General features: G+C 42.2%; 2 protein-coding genes across 3 annotated transcripts in view; one reads left to right on the forward strand and one right to left on the reverse strand.

Moving 5' to 3' along the window:
• The window catches only part of gdpd5a (glycerophosphodiester phosphodiesterase domain containing 5a), a 32,000-nt gene that overhangs the window by 10,176 nt on the left and 7,281 nt on the right, over positions 1–14,543 (reverse strand). For both annotated transcript variants that reach the window (XM_085798779.1, XM_085798778.1), the window contains exons 3-10: positions 8,584–8,687; positions 8,398–8,491; positions 7,057–7,116; positions 6,865–6,963; positions 6,562–6,655; positions 5,583–5,728; positions 4,573–4,655; positions 4,323–4,473 (exon numbers count right to left, since the gene is read on the reverse strand). In XM_085798779.1, coding sequence (XP_085654905.1) covers positions 4,323–4,473; positions 4,573–4,655; positions 5,583–5,728; positions 6,562–6,655; positions 6,865–6,963; positions 7,057–7,116; positions 8,398–8,491; positions 8,584–8,687 — 831 coding nt within the window. The remainder of the gene's footprint in view (positions 1–4,322; positions 4,474–4,572; positions 4,656–5,582; positions 5,729–6,561; positions 6,656–6,864; positions 6,964–7,056; positions 7,117–8,397; positions 8,492–8,583; positions 8,688–14,543) is intronic.
• LOC146975016 (uncharacterized) lies at positions 12,596–13,880 on the forward strand. The gene is made up of 2 exons (XM_085798782.1): positions 12,596–13,072; positions 13,325–13,880. The coding sequence occupies exons 1-2, from the start codon at positions 12,596–12,598 to the stop codon at positions 13,874–13,876; spliced, it is 1,029 nt and encodes a 342-aa protein (XP_085654908.1). The 3' UTR covers positions 13,877–13,880.

Consider the following 14,543-nt stretch of genomic DNA (forward strand, 5'->3'; position numbering starts at 1 on the left):
GAGTTCTAGTTTCCATCATTTTTTTGCTAATCTAAGGGTGGACACGCCAGGAACACTGCAGGAGCGACGGAACTAATGGTCTCTCAAGAAAAATCTAGGTGGTCAAATCTCTCTGGCCAGCTCCAGGGTACCATGCAGAAATGCTGTGAGAAAAAGAGGAGGGGCAAGAGGAGCAGTAAAGCTGCCGGAAGGTGTCACCCCCTCCCCTCACAGCACCCCATCAGAGGCAGATGTTTACCAAGCGGGGACCCAACTAGTTCCCAAACATCAGCCTCCAACAGTTGGCATTGGCCTCCCCTGGCTGCTTCAGATCAAGGGTGTGTGGGCCATGAAACCCGTTGGCTCCCAGTGTGAGGCTAGGCGGCCTGGCTGCCCCTCCCATCGCCGTGGTGCCCATGTGTGATCACAGACTGTCTCTAGATTCGGTAACACTTTATAATGAGTACACACTATTAAGCATTAGTTAAGCATTAATAAATATTGAATTCATAATTTATAACACATGAATACTCATTAGTATGTAGTTAGTAAACATAGTTATAAATGTTTTACTCATCATTGATAAGCACAGTAGTTATGGATTAGTAAACACTGAATTCATCATTTATAAAGCATGTTTCTGACGTAAATACTCATTAGTAAGTGGTTTACAATCACAGTTGTAAATGTTTTACTCTTCATTAATAAGCTCATCTATATAAATGATGGATTCAGCATTCCCAAGCGCTCTTACGCGTTCAGTATGAATGGTTAGTGAGTGTTAGTAAATGTTTTATAAAAACTCACAAATTTAATTTCCAATGGATGACTTATAAACAGTTATTAATGCAGGAATTCATGAATTCAGGCAGTTACAAAGCACTTACTACTCGTTAATTAAGTATTTTGTGTGAGCTCATCTAAAGTGGGCACTATCTATGCCTTATAGAGCATTTACAAATGAGATATTAAGACTCACAAGGAGAGACACAACACGATATGGTTCATATTGCATTGTATTTATTGCAACTTGGGAATATTATAAGAGTCTGGTAAAAATAAAACTGATCAACCAGCGCATCCAGCGTTTACCATTTGTATATATAAACGTGTCTGTGGCGGCCGCGACTCTCTCCCTGCTCTCTCCCTCTCGCGCACACACGGGCAGATGGACAGGTCGTGTTGTGACGGTAACATGCTAATGCTAGCTAATGTGTTCTGCTATCCGCCCCCCATGGGGGGGGTTCCCAGTAGTGAAATGGCACCCGGGTACCGCCCAAGCCGAGCGAGTACTCGGATATCGGCTTCAGCCCTACAAACAATACGGCATCTACATTGATATCAGTTCACTCCGAACCATAGACTGTATAAAGCTCCGAACATGCATCCATGACCCCGAAGCAGTCTTTTGCCCCCTGTTTTTGGTTGCACGCGCACCGGCGGCCGCTGGAGGTGTACGTCGACGAGCCTTACACGTCATCAACGTCACAACGCCTGGACGACGCTGGGAGGCGGCAACACTGCAGCCGGTGCAGCCTGGTGCAGCAGCTAAGATGAATGGAGAGTTGGAGACGGAGAACTGAACTCTGCCCACAGTCGACGAGTCCGGCGGACGCGGGCCCAGAAGAAAGCCCGTGTGGAGATGGATATCGAAGTCGGCGGTCGTCAGCGGCACTAGTGGTGAGTATGTGTTCGTTTTGTTTGCTGCCACACATGGTCCATGGATGATAGCTAACGTTAGCTTGTCTGCAGCTGAAGGCTTTAGCTCTCGCTCCCTGACGTACTACCGCGAGATGTAAACACACATTTCAGGACTGCTGACTTGTATCATCAGAGCAGCCTCCTTTCATATTTAATAGAGGGGGGACAATAACTGACTCTCATCTGTCAGAATGTGCCTGCTGTAAAGGATAATCATAGCTGAAAATCACAGGTTATTATGTCTGTTCTGATTTTACAAGCCAGTGTGTGTGTGTGTGTGTGACTTAAGTTAAATATCCTTTTTTTCCCCCCTCTTTTCTTTATTTTTAAACTGTTGCTAACTTTACTTTTTTGTTCTCTAAATTGCAGTCCAAAATCTGGATCAGGCCGTTTCCCGGTACAAGAAAATTCTCTGGCCGTTTGGTCTGCTGCTTTCAAGCGTGTTGGGATGGACCGGAACACTGCTCCAACCGCAGAGAGCTGCCCCCAGCAAATATAAGGAACTGACTTAATTTTTTGATACAGAAAAAAACAAATTAAATGGGCTACAGAAGGATTTTTTTCAAAGAATTATTTGCTGAACTTAAACTTCTGTGATCCACTGTTGGCGTTTTTATTCTGCCATGCTTACCCTTGTTTTACATCAACAGAACAGTTACAATATGTTGGGAAGTTGCAATAAATACAATGCAATATGAACTATCCCTTTGTGTTGTGTCTCTCCTTGGTCTGTTAAGATAACCAAGACTTTTATGAGTCTTGAGGCATTGCAGCCTTAATATCTCATTTGTAAATGCTCTATAAGGCATAGATAGTGCCCACTTTAGATGAGCTCACACAAAATACTTAATTAACAAGTAGTAAGTGCTTTGTAACTGCCTGAATTCATGAATTCCTGCATTAATAACTGTTTATAAGTCATCCATTGGAAATTAAATTTGTGAGTTTTTATAAATCATTTACTAACACTCACTAACCATTCATACTGAACGCGTAAGAGCGCTTGGGAATGCTGATTCCATCATTTATATAGATGAGCTTATTAATGAAGAGTAAAACATTTACAACTGTGATTGTAAACCACTTACTAATGAGTATTTACGTCAGAAACATGCTTTATAAATGATGAATTCAGTGTTTACTAATCCATAACTACTGTGCTTATCAATGATGAGTAAAACATTTATAACTATGTTTACTAACTACATACTAATGAGTATTCATGTGTTATAAATTATGAATTCAATATTTATTAATGCTTAACTAATGCTTAATAGTGTGTACTCATTATAAAGTGTTACCCTAGATTCAGTCACATTCACAGCACAGCAGTTGGAAGAAAGGGTGGAAAGTGTGTGTGTTGTGGTGGAACCCAACGCACGTGCTGCTTTCAGTGGATCTGCTCTAGGATGGACGTCACGCCACTGCTGCTCTGCTATAGCTAGCTTCTTGGAGACAGCGTTTCCATGGGGACAGCACTAGTTTAGAAAGTTGTTATAAGAGATGCCTCTCTCGTGGGCTGGGGGAGCCAAGCACAAAGGCAAAACACATCTGTTCACAGACGCAGTCGTTCACATGAACTGTCCTGACCTCCAGGCCGGCACCGAGGCACAGCTCTGCCACTGCTGAAGGGACATGGAGGGACATGGACCACAGGGGTGGTGGCTTCTATCAGCAGCACTCATGTTATTTGCACATGTTGGCACACAGACTCATGTCCTGGAATAAATCTTTGTCCCATCTCCACTCCACTCAGCCAGAGGGATCTTTGGGGTCTTGGTTACCAAGGTTCTTCTCCCACAACTGTTCAGAGTCCTGGTTGACCCAAACCTCTTCCATGTAAGACTGATGGAGGCCACTGTGCTCTTAAAAACAATATGTGCAGCCTTGTCCAGATCTGTGACTTGCTACAATTCTGTCCCTGAGATCTTGGGGCAGTTCCTTTGACCTCATAAACTCCTTTTGCTCTGATATGCACTATGAGCAGTAAGGTTTTATTTAGACAGGTGTGTGTGTCTTCCAAATTATGTCCAAACCATTCAACACAGCTGGACTCTAATGAAGGTGTAGAACCATCTCAAAGATGAATAAAAGAAACTGGTGGCACCTGAATGATCCACTGAATACTTTTGTTCAGGTGATATTTCAGTTTTCCCTTTTTAATTAATTTGCAAATTTTCTAAAATTCTGGTTTTGTGCTGTCATGATGGGATGGTGAGTGTAGATTGATGAGAAAAAAAATGTTTGTTTGTTTTTTTCAATTTTAACATAAAGCTACAACATAATAAATGGTGAAAAATTGAAGGGGGTCTAAATTATTTCCGTACTGTAGTTTAAGTGTGATGTTGAAATCATGAGAATAGAATAGATGGAATAGAATAGGATCATTTAGGTGGAATGTACCACATGGACCTAGTCCTAATCACATTAATCTTATTAATTGATTAAATACTTCATTTCTTTTTATGCCTTTTTTCAGTTTATCATACAGTGTACTCACCATATTATATTCATATAAATATGCTTTGCATCAAATTTTAAATGTACATCAGAATATGTGGACAATGACTTAATATAAACTCCCTTTTATAGCAGTGACAGTGTTTCCATCAACAATCCACAAGTGAGATGGATTTCATTACCTGCAAGAACCACTGGCCTGCGTTCAGAGAGCGGATCTCGGTCCAGTTGAAGAAGGAGGCGTCATCGAACTGCCTGTGTGGAAACACCTTGCTCACATCTGTGGTCCGCCTCAGTGTGTGGTCTCGCATGAGGAAGGGAACTCCGTCTACACTGATGTGCGAGAGAGATGGTGTATTAAGTGGTTTTCTATTAATCGACTTGTACTTGAAGCATCAAAGCAGAGTCCGTCATTAACATGTGATGAATAACCTGATGGTGACATCGGCCTCCAGGGAGACGGCTCCTTGCTGCAGGGCTCTGTTGAAGGACACGATGGTGTTTTCTGGGGCCAGCTGGAGCAGACACGAGACACACAGGCAGACATTGTGTTGGATTATAACCAACATGTATAATCAGGGCCGTTGTATAGGGGAGAAAGGTGATGATAATTCTAGGGGCCCAGCGCCCAATGGGGCCCATAAAAAACCCCAGTAGTCTAATCTTTGTATGACTGATTTATTCTGCGTAAGACCCTGACTATAGTACAACATCTTTCCAAGAATATTTGTCTTATTTCTTGTCCAAATGTCTCATTTCTAGTCAAAACTAATCTCTTTCCACTTAAAATAAGACTCATTACCTAAAAATGTACTTGTTTTTAGATCATTTTCACTTAAATTCACAATAAATAGAAAAATCTGCCAGTGAAAGTAAGTTTTTTGTGCTTGTAATAAGGAAGAAAAACTTGCTCCACTATCAGATTTTTTCTACTTATTCCAAGTGAAAATATGCTTGAAAGAAGTAAAAAGTGTCTAAAAACAAGCTACTTTTAATATGATGTGTCTTATTTTAAGTATAATGAGATTTGTTTTGACTAGAAATGACATTTTGACTAGAAATAAGACAAATATTTTTGCTAAGATACGTGAGTTTTTGCAGTGTAATTAGCATTAGCATCAAAACAAAGAAGGCTAAATAAAAAACGATAATACATACGTAGTCTAAGAAAAAAAAAGGAAAAGTTAGGGGGAGGGGCCCACTTTAGTATTCTTTAAGGGGGCCCCGAATTCCTAGCAACGGCCCTGTGTATAATGTATCCATGATTAGTTTATCTAGGTTTTCATTTTCCATCCTTTTCAAGTCAGCACAATAACCAGTGGGGTACATTCTGAAGTCATAGATTGATCCATCACCATGGTAGGATGTTAGAAGATGTTTAAAACATGTCAACCGCCGGCTGAGAAGCAGACAGGTATCAGTTCAACAGCTGACAGTCTCACCATCGGAGCGCCTCGTCGACCGATGATGTCAGGCCGGGGGCGGAGGCTGTGGCGGTCCATGATGCAGGGGCAGGTGAAGGTGAGCGGCGCTGCGTAGACAGCCAGGAGGATGATGATGTAGATCACCAACACCATCACCTGGAAATCTGAACAGGAGGGAGGAGAGAGATGTTATCCATGGCTTCAGCTCCCTGTGATAAACATCAACAGCTCGGTCTCTGTTGGTCAGTAGATGTTTATCAGGAGCACAGGGTCAGAGCCAGAAGGTTCAGAATGATATAAAAAGTTCTGGATTATATATATATATATATATATATATACATATATAAATTCTAGTCACTAATATAGCCCCTGGAATCTGTTGAAATCTTTCCTAATGAATGAAATGATGATGATGATGATGATGATGATGATGATGATGAAATATTTCCCCACATGTCCTGACATCATCACTTGTAAACAAGAACTGTCATAAATATTGTAAAAGAACAAAGAAGGTCCAAGACCAGATTAAACAGACTTTTCTTTTCAACTGTGGAAGATGATTTTCTTTTTCCCTATAAATCCTCCATCTGGTGATCTGACCACTAACTCACACTGAACACAACAGCCTGGACCTGCTGCTGAAGGCAAGGCAATTTTATTAGTATAACCCATAGTCCATAGTCATATAGACTTGGTCAAGTTGGCATTTAGCCTCCATGTGGTTACAAGTGTGAGCGGTCTAAGGTTGTTTTTTTTCTGAAAAAGTTTGGTTCAGAATTTGATGTTTGCTCATTCTCAGTTCATTTCACTGTCACAATTTACACTCATTTGTATCTGAGTCTCAAACCTAAACCTGTTCTTCGTTGTGATTCATGAGAGAGGAAAACAACTACACTGAGATGTTTTTTGGTTAAAACCACTATATCTCAATGGACTTTATCAGTCCTTATTCATAAAGCAGACTTTGCTCCTGGTGGATGACAGGATTACTTACTGGATCTCTCTCTGCGGACCACATATCCTGCTACCAACCAGCTGATGGCTGTGACTGTGGCCAGAGCTCCGATGTGCAGGAACGGAGCTGTGGACTGGAGACAGAGAGAAGCAGTGTGTTCATATTATTCATAAGAGACCAGCAGAGACAGATTTATGTCAGTCAAACAGGCTCTTTTTAAGTGTATCATAAAAAAAATCAATGAGGGGATGATATGTTTTCTTTCTCTAACACTAAAATTGTCAGGATTGAGCTGAGATTTCAGGTTAAACAGAATTTAACTGTGATCTTGTTGTGACTGACCTGCAGAGACACCAGCAGGATGTCCCACTCGTCCCCCCACAGGTCATCCACAGACACAACACCTGAGATGGTGGTGAGGAGCGTGGCCAGCACTCCGATCTGTGGACAGGAGACAATCATGGAGTCAGGTGTGAGATCAGATGAGAGTGAGGAGGATATTCATGGAGACAGTGTCAGTGTGAGTCACAGTACCTTGTGGACCCAGAAGAGGTTCAGCTGCTGGCCCAGGGAGATGTGGAACAGAGCCAGGACCTGGAACAGGACCAGGGTTTAATGAGATACAGGTCTAACTGATCAATACCAGCCAAGAAGGACCAGTAATATAATAAAAAACAATAATACACATTATATATCAGGATAGTTTGTGGTTTGTAGATTTATTTTTCCACTGTGTATTTTCCAACACTAAGTTCAGGTTATTCTTGATGGAATGGACCGAGTGAGTGCTTTTACTATCTGGGACAGTTTTCAACATCCCTCAACATAATATAAAGTGGCCTCAGTCAGTTGTGAACACTGCTCCTCCTCATCCTCATCACAGACTCTACACAGTGATGATGGGTCACTGTATGAAGCAGCAGTAGATCCTGAAAATCTGTTTCCAAGGTTTTAAAATTGACGCAGAATTCATCTTTCACAACTGTTACTGTTTCCTCTTTACAGTTAGTATCACTTTACATCCTCTGTATCTTTCTAACCTGCACACCTGCACAAACACCTAGATCTTCCTCCTCTAATAATCTCCCTGTTTCTCCTGCTTGTCTCACTATCATGGAGTTTAATCTTATCTTTATTCTTTTGTCTTCTTTGCCTTGTACTTGTATTTTATCGTTTATGTGTTGACTGAAAAGAACCAAGAAATAATTGTGTTATCACCATTATTATCGTTATTATGATAAATTAATGACACTTCATTTTTGACTCTACACTCTGCTTTCCTTTACTTCTGTGTCTGTATATTACAGAACTTTCATTTTGTGTTGATTTTGGCGACCCCTGTGGACAAAAGCGGTAGTGTTTTGCAGGAATGAAGACTAAATTTCCCATGAGCTCTAGCGCGTATTGTCGTAAATACGCTTATCTGGCTGGCGCGTGCCCTCTCCAGTCTGAGTGCTGTAAATCATTTGGTCTGGTGGACCGACCCAACCACTGCCTCCCAAGGGTAAAAGGTTACACTATTTAGAAATAGCTTATCTTCACACTGATGGCCTCATTCGCTGTTGTAGGTCATACCGAGAGAGACAAGAGACTTTTGCATATCCCGTTAAAAGTTCTTTGTAGTTGCTTTACCGTAAGTTGGTAAACAGTGTGTCAGTCTAAAGTGTGATTGGTCAGCTGGGTAAACCTAACCCCACACCAAGTCACAGACCTCAGCAGCAAGTTGACCCCCATTGACATGACGTACATGCCCACACTGTTTTCCAGTAGCAGTTGACAGAAATACAGAAATACAGAAATCTAGCATTATAGTATTTGTTAATTACTTTTGTATTATTTGTTATTTACTTTTTCATACTTATGTCATTCACATACCAGTAAGAAGGTGATGTAGCTGAAAGCCACGGTGGTGGATGTGAAGATGGGGATGGTCTCATCCCTCCATTCTCCAGAGCGGTTGTACACTGACCTGTGGTGTGGAGAGGAGAACAGGGTCAGGGATCAATCCTCATCAAACATAACCATCCTACTGCTGATCCACCACACAGAGCTGTCACTCACCAGTTGAAGTCATTGAGGTCATTTTGAGCCACCAACCAGAAGTAGGTCCAGAAGAGAAGCAGAAGGAAAGAACTGCAGAGGAGGAGGAACCAGGTACACTCCCACTGTGAGGAAACAGTTCACCGGTCAGTTCAGTCCTTTAACACAGAGCTGTATAGGCTGCTATGGCTGCTATAATCATTGTGTTTATATCAGCTGTGGATCACGTTCAAGACCCAGTCATCTGTTCTAATAATGACACCACCTGGAGTTTCCACCTGACAGATGTTCCCCTCAGCACGCATACAGCTGTTTGTCAATACAGCTGCTCTCTCCTCTGTAACCACTCAGATACTGAACTGAACTGACCACAATGGAACATTTTACAGCTTCAGTCGGATATGAACCTCCATTTGTTTCAATGAATATTACTAATAATGTTCCGTAGATGGACTCAGACTCAATGATCATGTCTCTGCTTGACATGCAAATAAAAAATAGACCACATCTCAAAGTAAAAGTTGATAGAAAAAGGATGTTATGTTACTCACACAGCCACAAGTGGCATAACTTGATGAAAAAGTGTCCAAAGAAACAATTACTGTGCCTTTTTATTAATTCATAAAAAATCTGTTATAACCTTAACTTTATTAGAAATTATACGTATACATTAATTGTATTCAAATTAGGACTGCACTATTAGTTGCAATGTAATCAAAATGCAATGCAATTGCAAGTGTCAAGTGCAATATCTTATTAACAGGTGCAGCACTTTCTTTGGTGAAGGTAAAAAGTGATTGTTGTGCACTGTCACCACAAGTGTCATGTTGCTACCGAAGTGCCCCGGACAAAATGTTTGCAAGATGTAAAGAAACATGTGTGTTCGGTACAGGACCAAACAAACATCACAATTTTACATATTTTTAAGTGAATACAAAAGAGCAAAAAAAAAAATTCATTTCAACTTAAATCAGAAATCACAATAGCCATCCATTTAATCCCATTATTATATTGTTGGCATATAATAAAGCCCCAATTTAAACTTTCCTGCAATTTTCACAAATTTGGAAAGCTTGTTTTCACCATTCACACTCAAGTTGCTGCACCAAGTAGATACATCAAACTGTAAAAATGTAAAGCTCCTGTACAACATCCCAGCTACTCAACCTCCTGATCAACAACAGTGGCTTTACAAGAAATAATAGTTTTCATTAAAACTTAGTTTGGTCAGTGATGGTGCACAAACACCACAGGGTTGAAGTCACAGCTCTGACCTCACATGTGGGACAAAGGTGTCAAGGAGAATCCGTGCAGCTCTCAAGGACTCTTCCTTCAGTAGTTAACAGGATTAGCAGCTAATGCCATGTGAGGGGAGATGTAGAGCATGATAGGCCAGTCAACAGATCCTGTTCAGAGCTGATCAGTGCACCCACCATGCCTGGACTGACCATGTCCAGCAGCTTATATAAGAGCCTGTGTGTAGGTAAAGAGCTATTGGCTGCAGGCGAAGATGTGGAGGGTCTCACTGTTAGTCAGAGGAGGAGCAATGCATCAGGGGAAATCTGCAGCCTGTAGAAATAACATGGCAGCCAGGGTGCACTGTGACAAGGTCCAGGGCTGTTTTTAATTGGCTTAGCAGCTCTATGGAAGTCAGGTGACTGGCACTGAGTCAGTGTCACGTTGTCCAAACAACAGTGGGAATGTTGTCACAGACACTATATCATGGCCCGCACAGCTCTTCAAAGAAATGTTGGCCTTCACCAGTTTTATAGAGTTCTGTCAAACTATCTATTCCAGCTCTAGAGCACAAAGAAAAACTCCATGGCTGAGATAAATCTGATGACACAATTGCCACCTGTGACCATCGGACCTCTCTACACCCATCAGTGGTGTAAGAGCAGCTCTGCTCCCTGTTTTGTACCTTAAGTATGATACACAATACAATATGAGGAAAAAGTTTTCTGACTCTTGAGCTCTGAGATGTACACTGAATCTGTTTTTCTGTTTTCAGCCACTGCAGCCAGGTAGGAAGTCTGGTTGAAGAGATTCTTCAAAATATTGAAGGTAAATCTCAAATAATTAATGAAATAAGATAGAAATGCATAATTAATTGATAGTTTAGCCTAATGCTAACATCCTATTTGTCTTCCTACAAGAAAATCCCCCACACCGTGGTGTTTTTTAGGGGGACATGTCTTCAGAACATTGGGTATTGTTCTGTTGAAATCTTTTGCAGACATCTCCAGTGGGGAACTCCTCCGGGGGATTTGGCTGATGAATTCAATAGTATAAAGCTGCAGTACCGGAGTAACCGTAGCTGTAGGACTGCAGCTGTAGGACCGCAGCTGTAGGACCCGTTCGATTTACGTCACAGCGCCCCGACACCCCCAACGTTCGGAAGTTGCTGCGTTACTATGGAAACGGTCACCGCTTTGACCGTTATATTATTCCGCTTTGAAAGTTCACATTTTGAGTTTGAGTTAGGCAACGAAGAAAGGAGTTGGTTAAGTTTAGTAAAAAGATCAGGTAGAGTGTAGAGACAGGCCAGATCAGTTTGAGTGAGAAGTGTAATTGTGTTTAGGCAATGAATAAAGGAGCTGATTAAACAACAGAAAAATAATTCCAGCAGTCGATTGCCAGACCGTTGCTAGGTAAAACAGGCCATTGCTAGGGACGCCGCTCTGATCAGAGGACAGCAGAGGAGGAGAACTATGGATATTTACCTTATGTTTCATATTTACCGTCATTTAACAGCATAATAAATGACTTGTAGATTGTTACAGGGACAGTGGAGGCTATCTGCCATCTTCCACACCGCTGCTGAAAACCAAACCTGCGCTCAGAGCCTCCCTGTCACTGCTCTTGTCGGTCACGGTGAAAAAAAAAAAAAAAGGAGCTCGGTGGAAGTCCGCAACAGTAAACGTGTTTATGACAGATAAGACTACACAAATATACCCATCCTAACATGTAGCTATATGATAATATATATAATATTATTTTTGAAAATGTTTTAATAAATATTCTACATTATTCAAGCTTTAATTTTAGTAAAAAAGACCAGTAGAGTGTAGAATAGAGAGAGTCCAATGTCCAGAAAGTAGTTAGGAGCACGTTTGAGGTGATTTGTAGTCGATAAATCTGACGGCAGTAATACTAGTAATACTTCAGACGAGATTAAAAATTATCAGCAGGTAACGGCAGTCTCCACTTGGTAGGAAGCGCTGTGACGTAAATCGAACGGGTCCTACAGCTGCGGTCCTAGAGCTGCGGTCGGTCCTACAGCTACGGTTACTCCGGTACTGCAGCTTCACCCTACTCGATGAATTGGAATGAAATTTTGGTTAAACTAATCCTAGTCTAGCCTAACTGTAGTGAATTGAAATAACTTTGATCTAAAGCCCATAAATCTAAATACCCATAATAATAAATTCAAAATATTTTGATTTATAATCAAAGTAGCTACCATCAATAATAAAAATAACAATGATTTGTTGCATACACAAATCTAAGGCCTTTGAAGTTTCAACTTACCGTTACCATGGTAACAGCAAGCAGGATTCCACTGACACAAGGATTCCATCACATCACATGATTCCTTCAATATGAGTGATGTCACAGACATGACAGGCAGGAACATCACAATTTATGATGTCACAGTGACATAATCGTTTTTCATGTCATAGAGATTGTATAGTCCCTTGACTGGTTTTCAGTAGGTAATTCAAAATCAGACTCGTCAGTCACTTTTGTCAATTCTGAATCCTACTAGCTCAGTCAGTTTTTCAAACGTACTCAGAACTTTTGTTTGAGGCAAAATCGCCAAAGGACAAACTAAAACCCCAAAGGCACAATGAGTCTGGACGCTCGTGTAAAAGTCTATATGGACAACTGGGAAATGTCACTCAGACAAAATATTATGTCTGCCAAGACAAAATTACAGATGACCCCCTGCCCAGATGAAAGAAGCAGACTGAAAACTATAATTGAAACCCATTGTGCTGTCATCCAAGTGCTGCATGGAAATTCACCATACATGTACAGATCTGAGGCCAGCCCCTGGGAGGAAATCTCTTCTCTGAATAAGAAGCTTGTTGTGGCCAAACAGAGTCAGCAAGAAATTACAAGAAATCTTTCTGCCAGCAACAAAATAATCAAGGACCTCAAAATCCAGCTCCATAGAAACCATGAGGCAAACAGGCAGACTGTAATAGCACTGGAATATGAAATCCAGCAGCTCCATCACAAGATAACAGAGGTCCAGACGACCTCTGCCTCTAAACTCTGTATGCAGTCAGCAATCAATATGGATCTCACCTGCAAGCTTGAGCAGACACGTCAGCAACTGCAGTGGCAGATGCAAGGAGCTGTGCAGCCTGAAGTGGCTCCCTGTCCTAACAAACAGAACTCACAGGTCCAGGTAACTGAGAAGGACCACGTGCCAGAGGAGGCACCCATAACAGTGGAAGATGTGCCTACAAAAATGGAAGGAGTGCCTACGAAAATGGAAGAGGTATCTACAAAAATGGAAGGAGTGCCTACGAAAATGGAAGAGGGATCTACAAAAATGGAAGAGGTATCTACGAAAATGGAAGAGGGATCTACGAAAAAGGAAGAGGGATCTACGAAAATGGAAGAGGGATCTACGAAAATGGAAGACGGATCTACGAAAATGGAAGACGTACCTACAAAAATGGAAGAGGGATCTACAAAAATGGAAGAGGGATCTACAAAAATGGAAGACGTACCTACAAAAATGGTAGAGGGATCTACAAACAAAGAAGAGCCAGCTCTCAGAAACAAGGAAGAACCCAAAAATCAAGAGGCTCTCCAGTTTGAAATTGATCTTGAGGCCCATGATCAGCTGCTGCAGCAGCAGACAGAAGCAACCATTGAGCCTGACAGGGGCAATGAGGCTCCCTGTGGTAACAAACAGGACTCACTGGTCAAGGTAACAGAGATAGACCACAAGTCCCTAGAAAAGGCACCCAGAAACAGAGAGTCGACTGAGGAGGAAATGTACTGCATCAACAGGAATGACCTACAGAAAATGACAGAAACCATGGTCTCTGATCTGTGGACAGACAGAGACTTGGCAGTCACAGAGCTACAAGACAGGGTGGCGCGGCTCCAGGAGCAGCTCAGGCTCCAAGCCACCGAGGCACACCGACACATGCAGAGCAGGGAGCAGGTGTGGCTGCAGAGGCTGGAGGAAGCAAACCAGAACCAGAGGACGGACAGGAGGACGAGGAGGAGAGAGGGGAACTGGTTCACCAGGCTGATCTCCTGCTGCTCTGCACCACACACACAGGACTGAAGACACACACCAAACCAGACTCTCTCTCTGTGTACACACACACGCTCTCTCTCTCGCCCTCTCTCTATCCCCCCCCCCCTCTCTCTCTCTCACACACACACACACACGCTCTCTCTCTCTCTCCCTCTCTCTATCTCTCCCCTCTCTCTCTCTCTCTCTCACACACTCACACACACATGCACTCTCTCCCTCTCTCTCTCACACACACACACACACATGCTCTCTCTCTCTCTCTCTCTCTCACACACACACACATGCTCTCTCTCTCTCTCCCCCTCTCTCTCTCACACACACGCGCTCTCTCTCCCACATGCACACACACACATGCTCTCTCTCTCTCTCCCCCTCTCTCTCTCACACACACACACACGCGCTCTCTCTCCCACATGCACACACACACATGCTCTCTCTCTCTCTCTCTCTCTCTCTCTCTCTCTCTCTCACACCCAATGAATAAACTTCAATAAAAAAATCAAAATGTATTTATTTATTTATAGTGCGTAACTTCTGTCGCCCAGAGGATTTCTGCGTTACAACGATACAGCCGGCACTATGGCCCGGTGTAACCCGGGACTGAACCCAAGAGGATACAGAATAAAATAATTCAATAGGCTACGCTACAGAATGGTCTGTTTATCATGGATCAAATAATGAATCAAAGGTTGAT

This window comes from Trachurus japonicus, chromosome 14 (genome assembly GCF_045865225.1).
Source record: "Trachurus japonicus isolate A0001 chromosome 14, Traja_1.0".
In the NCBI taxonomy this organism is placed as follows: domain Eukaryota; kingdom Metazoa; phylum Chordata; class Actinopteri; order Carangiformes; family Carangidae; genus Trachurus; species Trachurus japonicus.